At 39.1% G+C, this 16,539-nt stretch overlaps 2 protein-coding genes and 1 long non-coding RNA gene across 3 annotated transcripts; 2 read left to right on the top strand and 1 right to left on the bottom strand.

The window, feature by feature from the left end:
- Nucleotides 1-808: 808 nt before the first annotated feature.
- Nucleotides 809-4,726, top strand: LOC146667036 (F-BAR and double SH3 domains protein 2-like). Its single transcript, XM_085408411.1, has 4 exons — nucleotides 809-888; nucleotides 2,291-2,474; nucleotides 2,559-2,704; nucleotides 4,172-4,726. The coding sequence occupies exons 1-4, from the start codon at nucleotides 871-873 to the stop codon at nucleotides 4,253-4,255; spliced, it is 432 nt and encodes a 143-aa protein (XP_085264537.1). The 5' UTR covers nucleotides 809-870; the 3' UTR covers nucleotides 4,256-4,726.
- LOC146667035 (uncharacterized) lies at nucleotides 3,606-5,673 on the bottom strand. The gene is made up of 3 exons (XR_014911937.1): nucleotides 5,552-5,673; nucleotides 5,136-5,392; nucleotides 3,606-3,741 (listed from the first exon to the last, which is right to left on the bottom strand). It is a non-coding gene; the product is annotated as an uncharacterized LOC146667035 (long non-coding RNA).
- Nucleotides 5,674-12,154: 6,481 nt separating this feature from the next.
- LOC146667034 (serine protease 1-like) lies at nucleotides 12,155-13,526 on the top strand. Its single transcript, XM_085408410.1, has 4 exons — nucleotides 12,155-12,324; nucleotides 12,774-12,835; nucleotides 13,133-13,275; nucleotides 13,356-13,526. Exons 1-4 carry the CDS (start codon nucleotides 12,155-12,157, stop codon nucleotides 13,512-13,514), a joined length of 534 nt encoding a protein of 177 aa, XP_085264536.1. The 3' UTR covers nucleotides 13,515-13,526.
- Nucleotides 13,527-16,539: the final 3,013 nt, after the last annotated feature.

Below are 16,539 nucleotides of genomic sequence, written 5' to 3'. Positions count from 1 at the left end.
GTTTGTTCCGACTTTATCAGACTGTTTATCTTCCTAAATAAATGCACAACCTCCACTTTTAATTAAATATTTGGATTGGACGTGGATCTTTAACATGTCACCAGGTGAAGGACTGGTGACATCCTTCAGAAGATGCTCATTTGTGTCAGATTTTAGTCATAGGTAAAGTTATGACTGTAGACTGACGGGTAAATCAACAGGGATCAATACCCTGCTCCTCTTTTTTCCAATACAAGTTCCTCTATCAAATCATTTTTTGACACTTGAGTCAGCAGTCCAAGCAGAGATGACCAGAAGTTCCTTTTCCCACTTAAGTGGTATTTATGGTCACATAAATGCGTCTGACAACAGACAGGCAGCGAATACTGGGATACCAATTATAATTCTGACTTTGAAGTGAAGCCACTTTTTGTTTTGGCTGTTTTTAATCAGTTCCAGTCGTGTTTAACCCCCATTTAGATTTACTTTCCCAAACTTTGTGGCACTAATGATTCTGTGTCCAGGTTTAAAACACCTGCTCTTTGAATTTGTACAGAAATTCTAGTTTAAGTCTGAGTTTTGTGCTGCTTTGGAGTATTAGTTGTTTTATATTACCTGAGTCCTGAGTAAAGTGTGGTATAAATGCAGGCATGGTCTCAGTGTTTTCTTCAGTGTTCTGGCTGATGTTATTGAAGCCACAGTGAGCATTTTTGTCCGTTCACCAGTGTGGCGGTATTTGAAAAATATACATCACGGGTGAAATGAAGATGGTTAAACTGTTACATCGCAGCTTTAATTTGAATGAACGTGTTTGTCTGTCTGCAGGCTTCTCAGCCAGACGAGCTGACCATCGAGGAGCAGGAAATCTTGGAGGTCATCGATGATGGCGACATGGAGGACTGGGTCAAGGTACAAAAATAACACAAACACAGTTATGTAGCAGATGCACTCTCATGTTTGAGGGTTGGTTGTTTTGTGTATTAGTTCACTCTCTGGCTCTTAGACTGTTTGACAAACATTTAGTTTCAGTTTTTATAAGATCTCGCACCGGTACAGACTATCTACTGGACGTTTTAGTGTTTCTCTGGGATCAGTTGAACTGATGTGGCTTCAGGAATTAGAATAATTCAACTAAAATGCGTGCGGTGCATTGAGGCAGGTCAGGTTGGCCTGGGTGGTAGAAGCTCTGCTGAACATAAAGACAAATCAAAAAATGTACAAATACACAGTTCTCTGCTTCGTTTTTTTGGCCCCGCAGCCGTAAAGGGCTGATGGGAGATTCTCGTCACGCAGCCGGGCAGGCAGGTGGGCGGGCATGGCACCCAAGTTTGTGAATGCAATAATTCATGAATGAGGCAGTTTTTAAATTCATACCTTAAGTGCAGCTACTGAAAATCTGGACCAAATCCTGATTGATGGTGATCCAATCCTGCCTCAGCAGCGCTCCGGTTTGATCACAGTTTGTCAGCTTCTGCTTTTTAACAGCGGTTCGTGGACTCTTGATCAGTTTGAGATCTGCGGAGTGACCTGGTCATGGATATAAAATGTTAATTTGATGATCTCCCAGCTACTTAGTTATCATTTTCACTTTGTTTGTCACAGACTGTTACAAAGTTGCTCCTGGACCTTTGGGAGAAAATTTGAGAAGTCTTTGAGGACATTTTTCGGGTGGTCAGTGGTGTCTACTTAAATGTACTTTGTGTGTGGTTGTTTTCAGATCATTTCCCTGAAGGAACATTGTGCATTGTTGCTGTTTTACTTTTGTTTATTGTGTAAGTCTGGCTTTCCTGTGAGCCATTGTGCAAATGTTCCACGTGTTGAGCCAATATTTTATGTGTATTTACTTAGGTGATTATCTTTTCATATACAGATATAGTGTTTTAATGGGGTATTTATTTTAATGAATATAATCATACATAAAAATGTGAGCAATATCATTTATATAGATCTGTTTTAGTGCTGTGATTCCCCACAGCATGCCCCAACAGAGATCCCAATACCTCTGAGTGTTTTCAATCTGAATGAAAATAAGTAAGCAGCGGAAGGGGAGGCCACCGGTGTTCATGAAATCAAGCTTCATGAATTCAGCAGAGGCTTGTTTAGGATTTTAGATTTCTCGTTAATTCAGGAAGAGCGAACAAAAGCTCTCCTATTATTCTCTTTGTGGCTGTTATTAAATTCTGGCGACGATGCAGTGATATTGTTACAGCCCTACTCTTTACATCTGACTTTATTTTTTCTCATTAGGAGTTTTCCTGTTGAAACATTTTTGGCTGTTGTCATCGTCTGTGTGCATTGTCTGTGTTTCCAGGCCAGAAACCGTAGCGGACAGGTGGGCTACGTCCCGGAGAAATACCTGCAGCTGCCCTCCTTCAATAGCCTGCTGAGCATGCTGCAGTCGCTGGCCGCGCTGGACGCCCGATCCCAGTCCTCCAGCAACTCCACCGAACCTGAAACCGAACTCCCAACCGGCTCCGTCAACGGAGACTCGAGGAGTGAGATCCGCCTCCACCAGATAATATCGGAGTTTTGATTTCCTGCTTTGTTTAATACCCTCGTTGCCACTGTCTGTGTTGCAGTTTCATTCGCAAAGGCTTTGTACGACTACGCGGGACAAACGGAAGATGAGCTGTCGTTCCCAGAAGGCGCCATCATCCCCATCCTGAGCAGAGAGACCCACGAGGACGATGGCTTCTGGGAGGGCGAGTTTAACGGCGTTGTTGGTGTAAGAGTTCAAATAATAGTTTGCAAAAGCTTGTGACTGCAAAATTGTGTCTGCCTAAGGGACAGTTTGTTCCAGGAGATAAGCGAGAGTTAGAAGATTAATAGGAAGCACCTGGCCTCCAGACGGAGAAGATGTCCTTTTAAATGTGTCCAAAGTCGTCAACAGAACATTTGTGGTTTTGAAACTTATGCCTGTGTTGTATCTGCTTGACGCATGAGGGGGCGTCATAAAAGTAAACCCTGATGGTATAAAACAACTGCTTGTGTATCATTGGGCGGAGATCGATGCTGTCTGTGGGCAGTGTTCATCTCCCCACGCACGTGTTCATTAAAATCATTGTTTGACCGAAGCTCTTCTGGACCATTATTGTTTTGTGCTCACCCTCAATATTTGAACTCGTAACAAACAGCAATAACGGCAAAACATGTAATGGACGTGCTGGTCCACTAGACAACATCATGTTGATGTAAAGCTTTGGGTCTCTTATGCAAAGTAAAGAGGCTGAAATAAGGTGTCCATGAGTATCAGTTTTCAACATTCAGTATTAAGAGACAAAGACTGTACGGGTTGGGCCAGTCGTCAAGTCCCGGAGCAAAGTGAGCCTGCAAATCAATAAGATGCAAATCAGTTTATACCTTTCATATAATGTTTGAATTTGTTTATTCTGAGTTTTATTGTTCAGTTAGTTTCCACAGTTCATATATCATGTGTAATTTTTCATTAGTTTCAGTGTTTGTTTGTATTTTATTCTATTCATGATGGTTGTGTTGACAGATTTGTCCAAATTTAAAGCTATAGATGTGAACTTTTGGTTCCTTTATTATTACCTGTATAATTAGTTTCAGTCTTTGTGAAGTGGGGAAGGAGGACCCAAAAGCAGGACTCGTGCGATGGACAGTGCTCTTTATTTACAGTGGAGTAAATAAGACAACACAATAATCTCTTGAGCTCCCTCGACTCCTGTGTCATGTCTTCACCCAAAACTCCGTGCTCTCTGCTCCGTGGCTGCTGTCCACCTGTGCTCCACTCTCCTCCTCCTGGGAAAAAAAACAACAGAGGCAGCCGTCAGGACACCATGCCGCCTAATCAACAAAAACAGTCCCAGTCTAAATAATCTAAAAGACCAACCACGGCTCCAGTGATGGCAACACACAGTTCTAGTGACCAACCCAGTGGGCGGCACTCGAGACAAAGCAGTTCAGGTGGCCTGCATACATTTAGTATCAGGCTTTACAAAAAAAAGTATCAACTATGTTAGGATCCATGTTCATCATGTGTGATGTGTGTTTACATTTGAAGGTGTTTGTGGATTTGTCACCTCTCTTCAAGTTGTGGTTTGTGTTTGATGCTGAAACAGATAAAGACTGCTGATTGGCTGAAGTAGGGTTCAATAAAAATTGTTTGGTTGTTGGTTTGGGCACTGCTCAGGTCCACATTAAATAAACTGCTGCTCATGTGTGTTTGTAGGTTCTCAGTCATCCAGGTCATGGTTGTCTAAGGAGCCTGGAAAGAAAGCGACTTTACTTCTTTAAGGTTCTGGATGATGTTTAACTTCTGATCCAAGAAGCTTCTTCAGTTGATGTGCTTCCTTTGCTCATTTTCCACCTCTGCACAGTTTCGTTTGATGACAGTGCAGTGCAGTTCTCCCAAACATACAACAGAGGGCGCTATGCACATTCACTGAAGTGCAGAAAAATACAAGTGGAGGAGGAAACAAACAGCAGCATCAAGAGAGAAAACTGAAGTGTTCAAAGCGAGTTACTTTAGTCTCTTATTGTAATATTAATCGACATCTAAACATCACGTTGATGCTTCATGTTTGACTTCCGTGTCCTTTTACTGCTCAGTTGGAAAATATTGATGCAATTTAAAAGAAGAGGAGAAGAGTAATTTCTCTGTACTACTTCAAAAGTAATTTGAAAGCACTGCCTCATATGGAAAATGAATCATGATGAAATCCTGAAACAAATAGTGTTTGTGAATATGAAGAGTTTAGTTTTCATTTTGGTCTTAGAAGTATAAAAATGCAGGACTGAAGACAAGATGGAAATGATGTGTTATGAGAAATAAAACACATATGTCACTATGTACTATCATTTTATTTTGTTTATTTTTTGTTCTTGTAGGTTTTTTGCTTTAGTGTAAATTTTGAAAGCACTGCTTTTAGTTTGAAAATTGGATTCAGTGTTCAGAGTTCGGACAAAACAATGGACGGTTTCAAGAAATGTATTTTATCAACAAAACTTATTTTCATGGTTACTGTATTTATTTTAATGCCCTCAGTGCAGTGATTGAAAAAAAGTTCATCTGACACCAATGAGCCAACAGCCTCCACGTAAACATTTCTTTTTTTCTTTCTTTTTTTTAAAACAGGGTTTAATCAGCGCTGACATACAGACATTTATGCGCTGGGTATAACAGACATGCTTACCGTGTGAAAGGACCGCGGATGTCTTGGAGCAGAGAAACATGCTGTATTGTTGTTTTTCTTTATTGCATAAGCAGCGCCCGACTGTCAGAAACGCTCTGTGCGGGTAGCAAAGTCGGCTCCAACGCACCTGCAGGCATCCATTTGAAAGAAAGGTGTCGCTGCGGCTAGGCTCTCGGGATAGTCAGACTTTTATTTATATTTGCGGCATTCTGGTGCGTTAAAACTAGCAGCCTCTGTGTCCCGCTTGGATCACCATTCTGAAAATTCAGATATTTAAATAAAATGATGAATCGGCGAGTGATGAGGAGCCACGTAGATCCTGAAATGAGGTTTGATTAAATTAAACTCTTATGAACAGTGATGACGCGTTCCAAACAAACGATGCTTTCTACATGGCCAAATTGTGTGCTAACTACCTCACAGCGCTGTGTCCGGGGTCCGAAAAAAAAAGTTAAAACGATATACCTTGCGAAAGTTGTGAAGTGCTGAGGAAAATACTGTGTGTCTGATGGGGTGTTTTTATATAGGTGGACTTGGTTTCAGTTGACCTCTGACATGGAGAGATGAAAAGAGCAGTTTGTAAAGAAAAAAGGTGGAAACTATGGAACTACAGTTGGGATGTGTGTGCTGGGATGCTCTTGATAAGTATGCAGCTTTTATTGTTTTATGACTTGTTTTGCTGACTGTTGGGGCCCTACCTGTAACCCCCTCTGTCTAATCATCAAGTCTTACTGTTGCAGTGCGTTTGTGTGGCTACTAGACAATTATAGGTTGTATTAAAGCAGGGGTGTCAAACTCAAATACACAGTGGGCCAAAATTCAAAACTGGAACAAAGTCGTGGGCTAACATTAATATTTATTGAAAAAAAAATCTTCCTCCAGATATAAGAATGAATATTTTCTTATGGACTCAAATAAGTTTTGCTGGAAACCTGAATATGGAACAAGCAAAGCTTAATACTAAACAATATATATATTAGCTGTATAATACCAGTAGGCCAGCTCTAATAGTAATTTGGTATGGCTTCGCGGGCCAAATGTAATTAGGCTGCGGGCCAGAGTTTGACACCTGTGTATTAAAGGAACATTGGGGAGTCGATACAGTGCTATTGTGGCTAGTTAAGAATGTGGTTTTTAGAAGTATCACAAGAAAAGTTTATTTCTAAAGGGATACATGTTGTTTGTGGTACTCTGTTTTAAAAACTATTAGCCTCTGTGTCTTTCAGAGCACAAAAGAAAAGTGAAATGCTCCTAAACTAGTTATATTACTACTGAGGTTGAGGCAGTAACAAAGTTCTTTAAATCATCAGGCAAGAAAATCCAGAAACCTTGGGTTAGCCGTGGCTATCCGGGTCATCTGAGCCCGAATAGCCTCCTTCTCCTCCTCCTGCACAGGAAATAATCCAAAGTCCGTTAAATTCAAAAGAGTCACTGAAATAAATGTCTGCTGGGTAAAACACGGTCAGGTTAAAAGCGAGCCGTTTAATGTGGCTGATAAACGAGTACAAAAACAAAAGGCAGATGCACACAAGAAAGAACCTAACTAGAAGTAAACTGGGAAAACTAAATGCAAAGAACAAAACCTTGAACGTTGCAAAAACATAAACATGGACACTCCTGGAGACATGGAACAACAGACAACCTGACAAAGAATGAACAGAAACACACAGAATAAATACACACAAGGGTGATTAGGGGGAAGTGGAAACACATGGGGAAACAGCTGACACTACTCTGACATAAGGAGACAAAGGAAGCAAAGCTGACTACACTGAAATAGGACACAGACCTTCAAAATAAAACAGGAAACATGAGACGCAGACAAGACAATATAAACTTGATAACATAAGAGGGCAAAGGGAGACTAAAACACAGGGGTAGAAGACACAAGAGGAATCTAAATAAACAAATGAGCTTAGATAACCTGATGAACTTAAAAATAAACCATAAACATCAAAAATAAACTAAAACTTAAAACGCTGGGTCAAAAGACCCAGGATCGTGACAGTGGGAGGTTGAAGCTGCCACAGGGCAAAAGCAGGACAGGCTGCCAGTTTATCACAGGGCTAACACAATATATGTGATAGAAAATCAACTGAAATGTTTGATATTTATTTATAATAATAAGAGAATAACTACTATTTATAATAATATTATAGTTGTTATTATAAATATGTGTATATTTTTTATAACACCCAACATAAAAGGCTTCTTTCCAAACCTGAGCTGTTTCAGACGCTTCTTGAAATTCTGACTTCTCTGAACTCAAATTCAAATACAAATACAAATTCAAAATACAAATACAAATTCAAATTTTATTTGTCACGTACACAGTCATACACAGTACGATATGTAGTGAAATGCTTGGACAACTGCTCGTGACCTAAAGAAAACAAAAAAAGGAAAAGGCTATGAATAAGATAGGAAATAAATATGAAAAATTAAAAAGGGTAAATTTAACTAGGAAGGAATAGAATATAAATTAAGGTTAAAAATGAAATAACTGTACAACACAAATTAGAATGAAGGGTAAATTTAACTGGGAAGAATAAGATAAAGATAAATATATACATTAAAGTTGAAAATAAAATAACTGTACAACAAAATACACAATATAGAACTATATAAGAATGTATGAAGAAATCTAAATATAAATAAATATATACACAATAACAGCAGCTGTACAAGTATTAACCGGAAATGAAGAATATAGTGACCAGTGTTGTGCAAAACCAAAGTCCAGAAAGTCCAGTGTGTGTGTAAGAACTGTATGTGTGGGTCAGTACTGTGTGGTGGTGTGATTGAGAGACCGTATCGCCTGCGGGAAGAAGCTCCTCCTCAGTCTCTCTGTGTTGGTCTTCAGGGAGCGGAATCGCTTTCCTGACCTCAGCAGAGAGAACAGTCTGTTGTTGGGATGGCTGAGGTCCTTCACGATCTTCCTGGCCTTGGTCCAGCACCGAACTCAGTGTAAGGTGTCTGCTCCCTCACTGTGGCTGTGCCTGGAAGTACTTCTGCTTCTTGTCTTCCCCTAATGCAGCTTTAAAGTATTAAGTATGAAGCAACAGTGCTTCTCTTTGCGCCTCTGAAATCTGTGTTCTCTCTACTGATAAACAAAAGAAACAATGTAAAATGTATTAATAAATCAGTAACAAAAATATAGCGTAGAAGGTAAGTAGAGATTTTCATACCATCTTCAAGCCTAATGCTTTTAAGTCCCACACTCAATGCAGCCTGACTCAAAACCTGATTCTAAATGGTTCAGCACAGACACAGACTCGCTGACTTTTTATAGTCACTCTATAAATGCTGTCCATTTAAATCATCTCACTTGTAAACACTGCCGTATCCACCGGAGATCAGTGAGAATGGATTCTGGAGTCTTCCCATCCTCCTGTTAGTGATCCTCCATCTGAATGGATGATAACAACCTTCTGAACTGACTAGCAGGTGTAGAAAGCCCGACTAGCCCATATCTATGGGACTGATCACTGCTGATAAACCCACTAAATGGATGGATAAGAGCTCTGGTCACATTTGGAGTTGGGCCACAGCTCTGCACAGTGGCTGCCAAATGGTCGTCTTCTATTGTGAAATTCAGCACAGCAGAGAAGAAATAGCACATTATGACACAGTATGATGGAAAGGCAAATAAGAAAAGTGTGTAAATTAATAGATTCAACTCATGTTTTACTTTACATTTTGACAGCATGACTGCTCTTCCCTTCCATCAAGTACATTTTTCCACTTCTAGAATCCCTAGAAGCCAGAAACACAAAACAAGGCTACGTCCACACGTACACGGGTGTTTTTGAAAACGGAGATTTTCCGTTTTCGTTTTTTTTTTAATCCCGTCCACACGTAAAAGCCAAAGACGAAGGAAAACGCTGCTAGGAACATGCCAAAGCAGCAGATGGCGCTATATTCCTATCCATGTAGAAATGTTGGCCAATCAGAAGTCAGCCTGGGTGGGAAAGAGTAAACAAAGATGGCGCATAGAAGCAGAACTGAGTCCTATGTGTGGAGGGACAGTAACTGTGTAAGCATTTAAACACTGCAGAGAGTAAAATGAACAGTAATGGTATTTTGTGTAAGTCCGCCATTGTAGAAATTCATTTCACCGAAACAATAACCTGGCGCACAGTGTGACGTCAAAAAATGCGCACACCTTTGACGCTGCGTTTTCTCCATTTTTCTCGTCCACACGTAAACGCAAAAACTGAGTTTTCAAAAATATCCACCCTGGCCGGAGTTTTTAAAAATCTCCGTTTTCAGTGACCGAAAACGCCGTTTACGTGTGGACGAAAGGTGCAAACGCATAGAAAAATCTGCGTTTTCAAAAATACCCGGGTACGTGTGGACGTAGCCCAAGATACTGCTGTTATTATTAAATAGTTTCAATTTGTTTCTTAGTTTATTTGTGATTTAAATTTTCACCTTTCATCTTTATGCTTAGTTTGTTCTGGTTACTTTGAATTTTGTAGCCTCGAGCTTATTTCTCAGACTATCTCCTTTTGTAATTTGTAAAAGTAGTTCAGTGAGTTTATTTTCCTCCATTGTCCTGCGTTCTGTGTCACGTCTGTGTTTCTGTTCTTGCACACCAAGTTACTTATTGTGTTAGTCTGTTGTCTCTTGTGGTTTTTATTTAGTTTTACGTCGCTTGTCTCGTTTTCTTATTTAGGTTCAGCTGCCCTCCCAGGTGTCTCCTGTTTGTCCTGAGCTCCTTGTGTATTTACTCCCTCAGTTTGTCTTAATTGGTTGCTGTGTCCTCCCTCTCTGTATTGTTTCCTTCCTCAGTGTTTCCCTGGTTTTGCTAGTATCCAGTTTCCCTGCTGCTGCCCTGCCACTGTGTTTTTGTATTTTGTGCTACTGCATTGAAGCTGATCTTTGAGTTCATCCTTTGTCTCCTGAGTTCTGCATTTGGGTCCATATTTGAAATATATTCGAAAAACTAACTCTGTAGGTGCTCACACGCCACTGCACGCTCATGCATGTGTGGGAAAGAAAGAGAAAGAGAGAAATACTGCTACAAGCTAGTTCAGAAATCAGAAATCAGAAAGGGTTTTATTGCCAAATGTTGAGCAGGTTTACAACATTAGGAAATTGCTGCGGTGCTTCAGTGCAAACATACTGTTATAAATTACGTTTAAATAGACATGAAAATAAAAATAAGAGTAAGAATTAAAAGTGCTAAGTAGATAGATATATACATGATATATACATGAGTGCAGGTGGTGATCAGTGCCAAACATGGAATGATGCAGTGAACACAGCGTAGGGTCATGTGTTAGTGGTGGGAACAGTCATACGGTTATTGTTCATGTGTCCGACAGCAGAGGGGAAGAAACTGTTCTTATGGCGAGAGGTTTTGGTGCGAATGGACCGGAGCCTCCTGCCTGAGGGGAGCAGGTCAAACAGACTGTGTCCAGGGTGAGAAGGGTCAGCTGTGATCCGAGCTGCACGCCCCAGTGTCCTGGAGGTGTACAGGTCCTGCAGAGATGGGAGTCTGCAGCCAATCACCTTCTCAGCAGAGCGCACAACACGCTGCAGTCTCTGTTTGTCCCTGATAGTGGCTCCAGCGTACCACACGGTGATGGAGGAGGTGAGGATGGACTCGATGATTGCAGTGTAGAATTGCGTCATCGTCCGTGTTGGCAGGTTGAATTTCTTCAGCTGCCTCAGGAAGTACATCCTCTGCTGGGCTTTCTTAATGACGGAGGTGATGGTGGGCTCCCACTTCAGGTCCTGGGTGATGGTGGTGGTAGTTGTGATAAATGGTAGTTTAAATTGTGTCCAGGTAATGAACCATTAAATCTCCTCTTACACCATCTGAATCTCTCTGCAATCACATCACATAGTATGCATATTTTAATTTATACAGCCAAATATCACAAATCTGACCTTAAGGTCTTTGCCACCTGGACACACACACACCAACCGCTCTGAAGAAGCTTAGAGTGGATTTGGAAATAGACACCTGAGGTGAAAGAATTCAATTGATTAAAGTTGTGCTATTATTAAAAAGGTAACAATATCAAGATATGATTCAGGAGGAAGTGAAACAACTTCTTAGGTTATGTACTTATTGATTATCAATAATTAACAATGAATATGTTTATTTTACAACCATGCAAACATGACTGATTAACCTGCATGGGGAAAAACTGAATATTGAGTATTAACAACTAAGAGTGCAATAAGTGACCACTGAAAGAGGCCCACACAAAAAGTTTTAAGGCTGTAAGACAGCTGTATGTCACAGAACAATGAACTTCATTTTGAGCTTACTCATAATCAAATAGCATTTCATATCTTTGTTCACTAAGGCAGGAAAACAGCCTCAAGGTTTTGTACTGAGTGAATGAGACATTGTGGATTCGTTTCTGTCAAACATCGGTGTTCAATGTTGTCACTTATGGAAGTGCAATAACGATATGTACAAGACAAATAAAAGAAAAGAAATTGTTATATCAAGTGAGCCAATATCACATTAACTGAACAACTGATGTTTCATGCTTTTTTTATACTGCTTTTATAAAAAGTTTGAGACAGACCCTAATGAGCTACTGAAGCAAATAAATAACTGTCACTGAGCTTTGCATCTATATCACTGAAAAAGGCAAAGAGTTTGTGAAACAGAACAATTGGGACTGCGAGTATAGTTGCTGCACAATATGTTGTTCAGGTGGTAAGCCAACCATCTGTAAGTATATTACTCTTCTCTCAGGTTTCACGGTGTGCACAGAGGTGGATTTGCACAAGAGAATCTTTCACGACCATAGCTGTGAGAAAAATGATCGTCTGTATCACGTGCACATAACTCTGACCCATGGAACACATTAATATCATCTATGTGGCGGCTCTCTGATCCACAGCCAGTGGGTTCTAACTGCAGCTCACTGCTGGAAAGATCAACCTGGATGGTGAGAAATGACTGTTTCACATATTTTAAAAAAAACCAGTCCAGAGACAAAAATCATTACTGGTATTTTGTTCTTTTACCATTTCCATTGTTTAGGACTATGTCTGCATATGTAGGAATTCATCCAGGTCCAGGAAGAATGGTGACAATTATTGATCACAAAATCTTTGAGGACCAAACAGGAAAACATGACATCATGCTTCTGAAAATCGACCCACCAGAGAATAAGATTAAGCCTGTTGTCTTCCCTAAATGTACACGTCGCAAAAAGTGAGTTTTGAGTAACCTTTTAAGTGTAAAGTTTGAATTCTGGAATATGTTGACATAATATGTATTTTTCTTGTTTAGTTGGTTGGTTTTTTAAACTTCCAGGAAGAGCAAAAAAATGTAGCAACATCTGTAGTCTATGAACAAAATGACATCATGCTTTTGAAGTTACAAACCCCCATTAGTGACTGCAGAGCTTCTTTATTAACAATAATGTAACTGAGACTTGAATATTGAGCAGAGGGTTCTGGTTTTGATTTTAGGTACCTGCTTAGGAGCTACATCCATGATCTATAATAACTGACAATAAAACACGAGCATGAGGAAATGGAAGGAAATGTAATGTTTTAATAAAATGTTTGAATCTGAAAAGATTAGCTGACTTAGAGTGAACTGGAAATACTCAGCCTGCAGACATGGAGATGGAATTTTATTTATTTTTTAATTTGTAGGATGGATGTCATTCAGATTGCAGGCCATGGTGGCTATACGGTTGATGTAAACTACAACAAACGTAAGACCAGTATTGTTTTGATTATTTCACAATTTTTTAGTTTATATTATACTTTGATTTTGTCTTGTGTGCCTGTTATAGTTACTTTTTCATTTTATTTGAAAACTGTGATGACATAAAGTATTTATTTCATTTTTTTGTGGATATACTGTCAATTTCCCTCCTTTTTAAATGCTGCTCAGCTTCTTTTAAAGAACACATTTTGTTCCAGAAATGAGGCAAAGCATGTTTCTTTCAATATCTGATTTCCTTGCATGAAACATGCAGTAGCATTTGTTATTTTCCTTTTTTCTCTAGTCCCTGATGAACCGCCTCATCTCCAGTGTGCAAAGATGCATGTTGTTGAGTGTGAGCTTAACCTCCATCCATGTAATTCAGCATTCTTATGGCCAAATGGAAACACGATGTGTTACAAAGAACCTCGAGTGGACATATGTAAGGTGAGTTACCATGCTGCCAACATTTTATCTGTATCATTATCAGATGTTTTGGTACAAAATATTTATGTTTTCTCTCTCAGGGTGATTCTGGTGGTGGAGTGATGGCCAAAAACAACAAGATTCATGGTGTGCATGTTGGTGGTTGTGAACCTGCCTGTACCGGACCAACTATTTCTCTGAAGGTCTGCTCTTACATTGGTTGGATAAATCAAGTCATTACACGGAGTAATGGAAAATAATAAAATTAAAATAACATTCAAAATAAACAGTCCGCTCTGCAAGAAGCTGCTTCGGTGTGAATTGTTTCTACATGTGAACTTTCGATTGTTAAAATATAAATATGTCATGTGTGTTTTCAATGTAGTTTCAGGCATCAAGTAGATCATTCAGTTGTTCAGAAACTGTGAAGTTTGCATGAAGGTTGTTGGGTCCTTTTTGCCAGATGATATTAAGTACAATTACTACAGTAAAGTACAAATGTAAGGAATTTGTACTTTATTTTATTTTATTTGGTCTTTCCATCACATTTGTGGCTTCTTCTCCGCTGCTTCTAAGTGGAAATTGGTACATTTAACTTCACTACAATTATCTGACATCTTTAGTTGTTATTTTACAGATGAAGATTTGTGCTCATGAAACACATGAAGTACAATTTTGTTTCTGTAGTTGATCAATCAGTTATTTGACTTGCATGAATTTAGCAACTATTATTATATGTTTAATCTTTAAAAGTACTTACTGTTGATATTATTTACTGTAAATTGTTCAAAATCATAAATGTGTGAGAAGCACTCAATCAGGGGCGACTCCAGCATCAAACCTTTAGGAGGGCTCAGCTCAGTCTTAATGTCATGCTTTTAGTGTTGCCTTCAAAAGAAATGTAATTTTTGGATGGCCTACAGCAGTGTCTAAGAATAACAGATTTTAATATAATACATCAGCTTTACGGTGGTCACTTTAGTTTAAAACCCGATGCAATGGCACAGTCATGTTGACCAGTAAATTTCAAAAACAGTTTAAGAAAAAGCAGATCAGAGGAGAAACCTGCACGGCATTGTTTCAGTCTCTTAACCACATAGAGGCCAGTCCACCAAATCATCAAGTATTTAAAGTACCATTATACAATACAGACAGTTCAAAATCCCCCTGCGACTCCACCTGCACAAGAAGCAAACTGGTAATAGAGCTGGTTTTAAATGACAGCTTTTGAATTCATGCAAACCCAAACACTTTGTTGAGCAGACTCAGCACAGAGACTCGTGTACACCAATTCAGAGAGTGGAGAACAGATTTGTAGTCTGTCACATCAGTATAGTAGCATTCATCCTGTTCAAGTTTACAGTGATGTGAATGCTGCTAAATGCTATTATTCACATTAATAGCAGAGTGCTACTGAAAAGCACACAACGCATCCATTTAATGCATGTAGATTTTGTGAAAAATCCACCTGATCTCTGTTAGTTCCAGTCTCTCTGTCCGCGCTTCCTCTTTGTACTGACAATCACACACAAACATTTTATATTCAACTAAAACAATAACGAAAAATATATTCTTGTAATAATTATTTTAAAGGCGTCGTTTGATAAGAGCATAGCACCCTGCTTAGTTATGAGCGATCACCATAGATGAATGTGGGCAAAGCAGAAGTGACATATATGTAGCCAGGTGGAAGGTCTTTATTATCGGACATGTCCCTGACTTTGACTTCATGTCCACTCTTACCTGTTTCTTATATGTGCTGAGTTCCTCCATCTGTCTCCCTCTCTGTCATCCCCTCTCAGTCTTTGTGTAGTCACCCAAAGGTTAATTATAAAAGTATATCAGAGTTTACAACCAAATAAAAGGCATAAACTGGTCCATATCAGTTTGCTGCTGCTGGCGAGGGTGTTGCTAGGATCTTGAAGCATACAGGGCTTACAACAGCCCTGAAGTCTTTTGAGTTTTCACTCAATAACAGCACCTTTTAAAGTTATTTGTTTTTATTTATTTAAACATATAGTAAAATTAATATAAAGTGGTAAATGTTTGCACTACCTAAAGTGTGAAGTCACAGAATGATACTATTTAGTGCAGTTTTTAATCATTACCAGTCTTCATCTTAGAGCTTGTGCTCTTATTGTGCCATGATGTCTCCTTTTAAACTGTGTGGATGTTCACCTCTTCTTCATCCTTCCTGTTCCTTTCACCAAACTGCTCACTCTTGTTCTCCTCTGATCTCACTTCCTGTTCTGGTTATAAGAAGAATGCAGTCAGCATGTGTCAAAGACACTCCCTCCAAATATATGATTTTTGATATGATGATTAGATATTTAACATTTTATTTATCAACTATTTTATGCACTAAATCAATTATTAAACAAATATCATATTGTAGAAAAGCAAATAATAATGCACTAAGCAGTTTCATGCCACAAGAGCTAAATGGTCACTTCACTGTATTTATTTCCCACAAACTACTATACCTAGGATCTTCAGGTTTCCACTATATTTCATTAATCTGCAGCGACTGTAGAACATAAAGTATATTGACCTCTATTGTTTTCTTTATGACTTGGCCTGAATACACACACATACACATCTTTGAATAGCACAACAAATGAGGTAATTTTCCATGTGTTTTAATAGGTTTAAGTGATTTATGGGTTTTATGTATGTGTGTGTATTTTGGTCTTCGGTGTAAATTTATACAAACTGTAATTTTTTCAGATGAAAGATCCGTTATTTAATGTTGCTTTATGTTGACTCTATGGAGAATAAAGCCTTACATGAGTGTTGCTATTTTTAATTGCGGAGTGGAAGACCTACTGTACTTGTTGTTTAGTCTGTGATCTGAATGATGAATTTAACCAAACTGAAAGCAAAGGTTACAGCTGGGATATTCCACACATTTGAAAGACTCATTGTGTAACTCAGGTGTTTATGAGCTTTGATCACTCCAGCATAATAATTATCATGTAACTGCAAGAAGACTTAATGAAACTGAAACAATGCACCCTAACACAGGCATTTGAACTGTAGACGAATGAGTACATGAAGTGTACCTCTACAGCTGAAAAGAGTTTGCCTCTATAATTTCTGGATCTACTGATTTGTTTCTGATGTATCTCTTCTTTTATTTAGCCTGTATTTGTATAGCGCTTTACTAGTCCCTAAGGTCCCCAAAGCGCTTTACACAACCAGTCATCCACCCATTCACACACTGGTGATGGCAAGCTACATTGTAGCCACAGCCATCCAGGGGCGCACTGACAGAGGCGAGGCTGC

This window comes from Rhamphochromis longiceps, linkage group LG6 (genome assembly GCF_057381845.1).
Source record: "Rhamphochromis longiceps isolate RC_006_pf linkage group LG6, R_longiceps_female_GT1.1, whole genome shotgun sequence".
NCBI classification, from domain to species: Eukaryota; Metazoa; Chordata; class Actinopteri; order Cichliformes; family Cichlidae; genus Rhamphochromis; species Rhamphochromis longiceps.
Note: the sequence above shows the minus strand (reverse complement) of the source record. Positions and strands in the feature narration are given on the sequence as shown.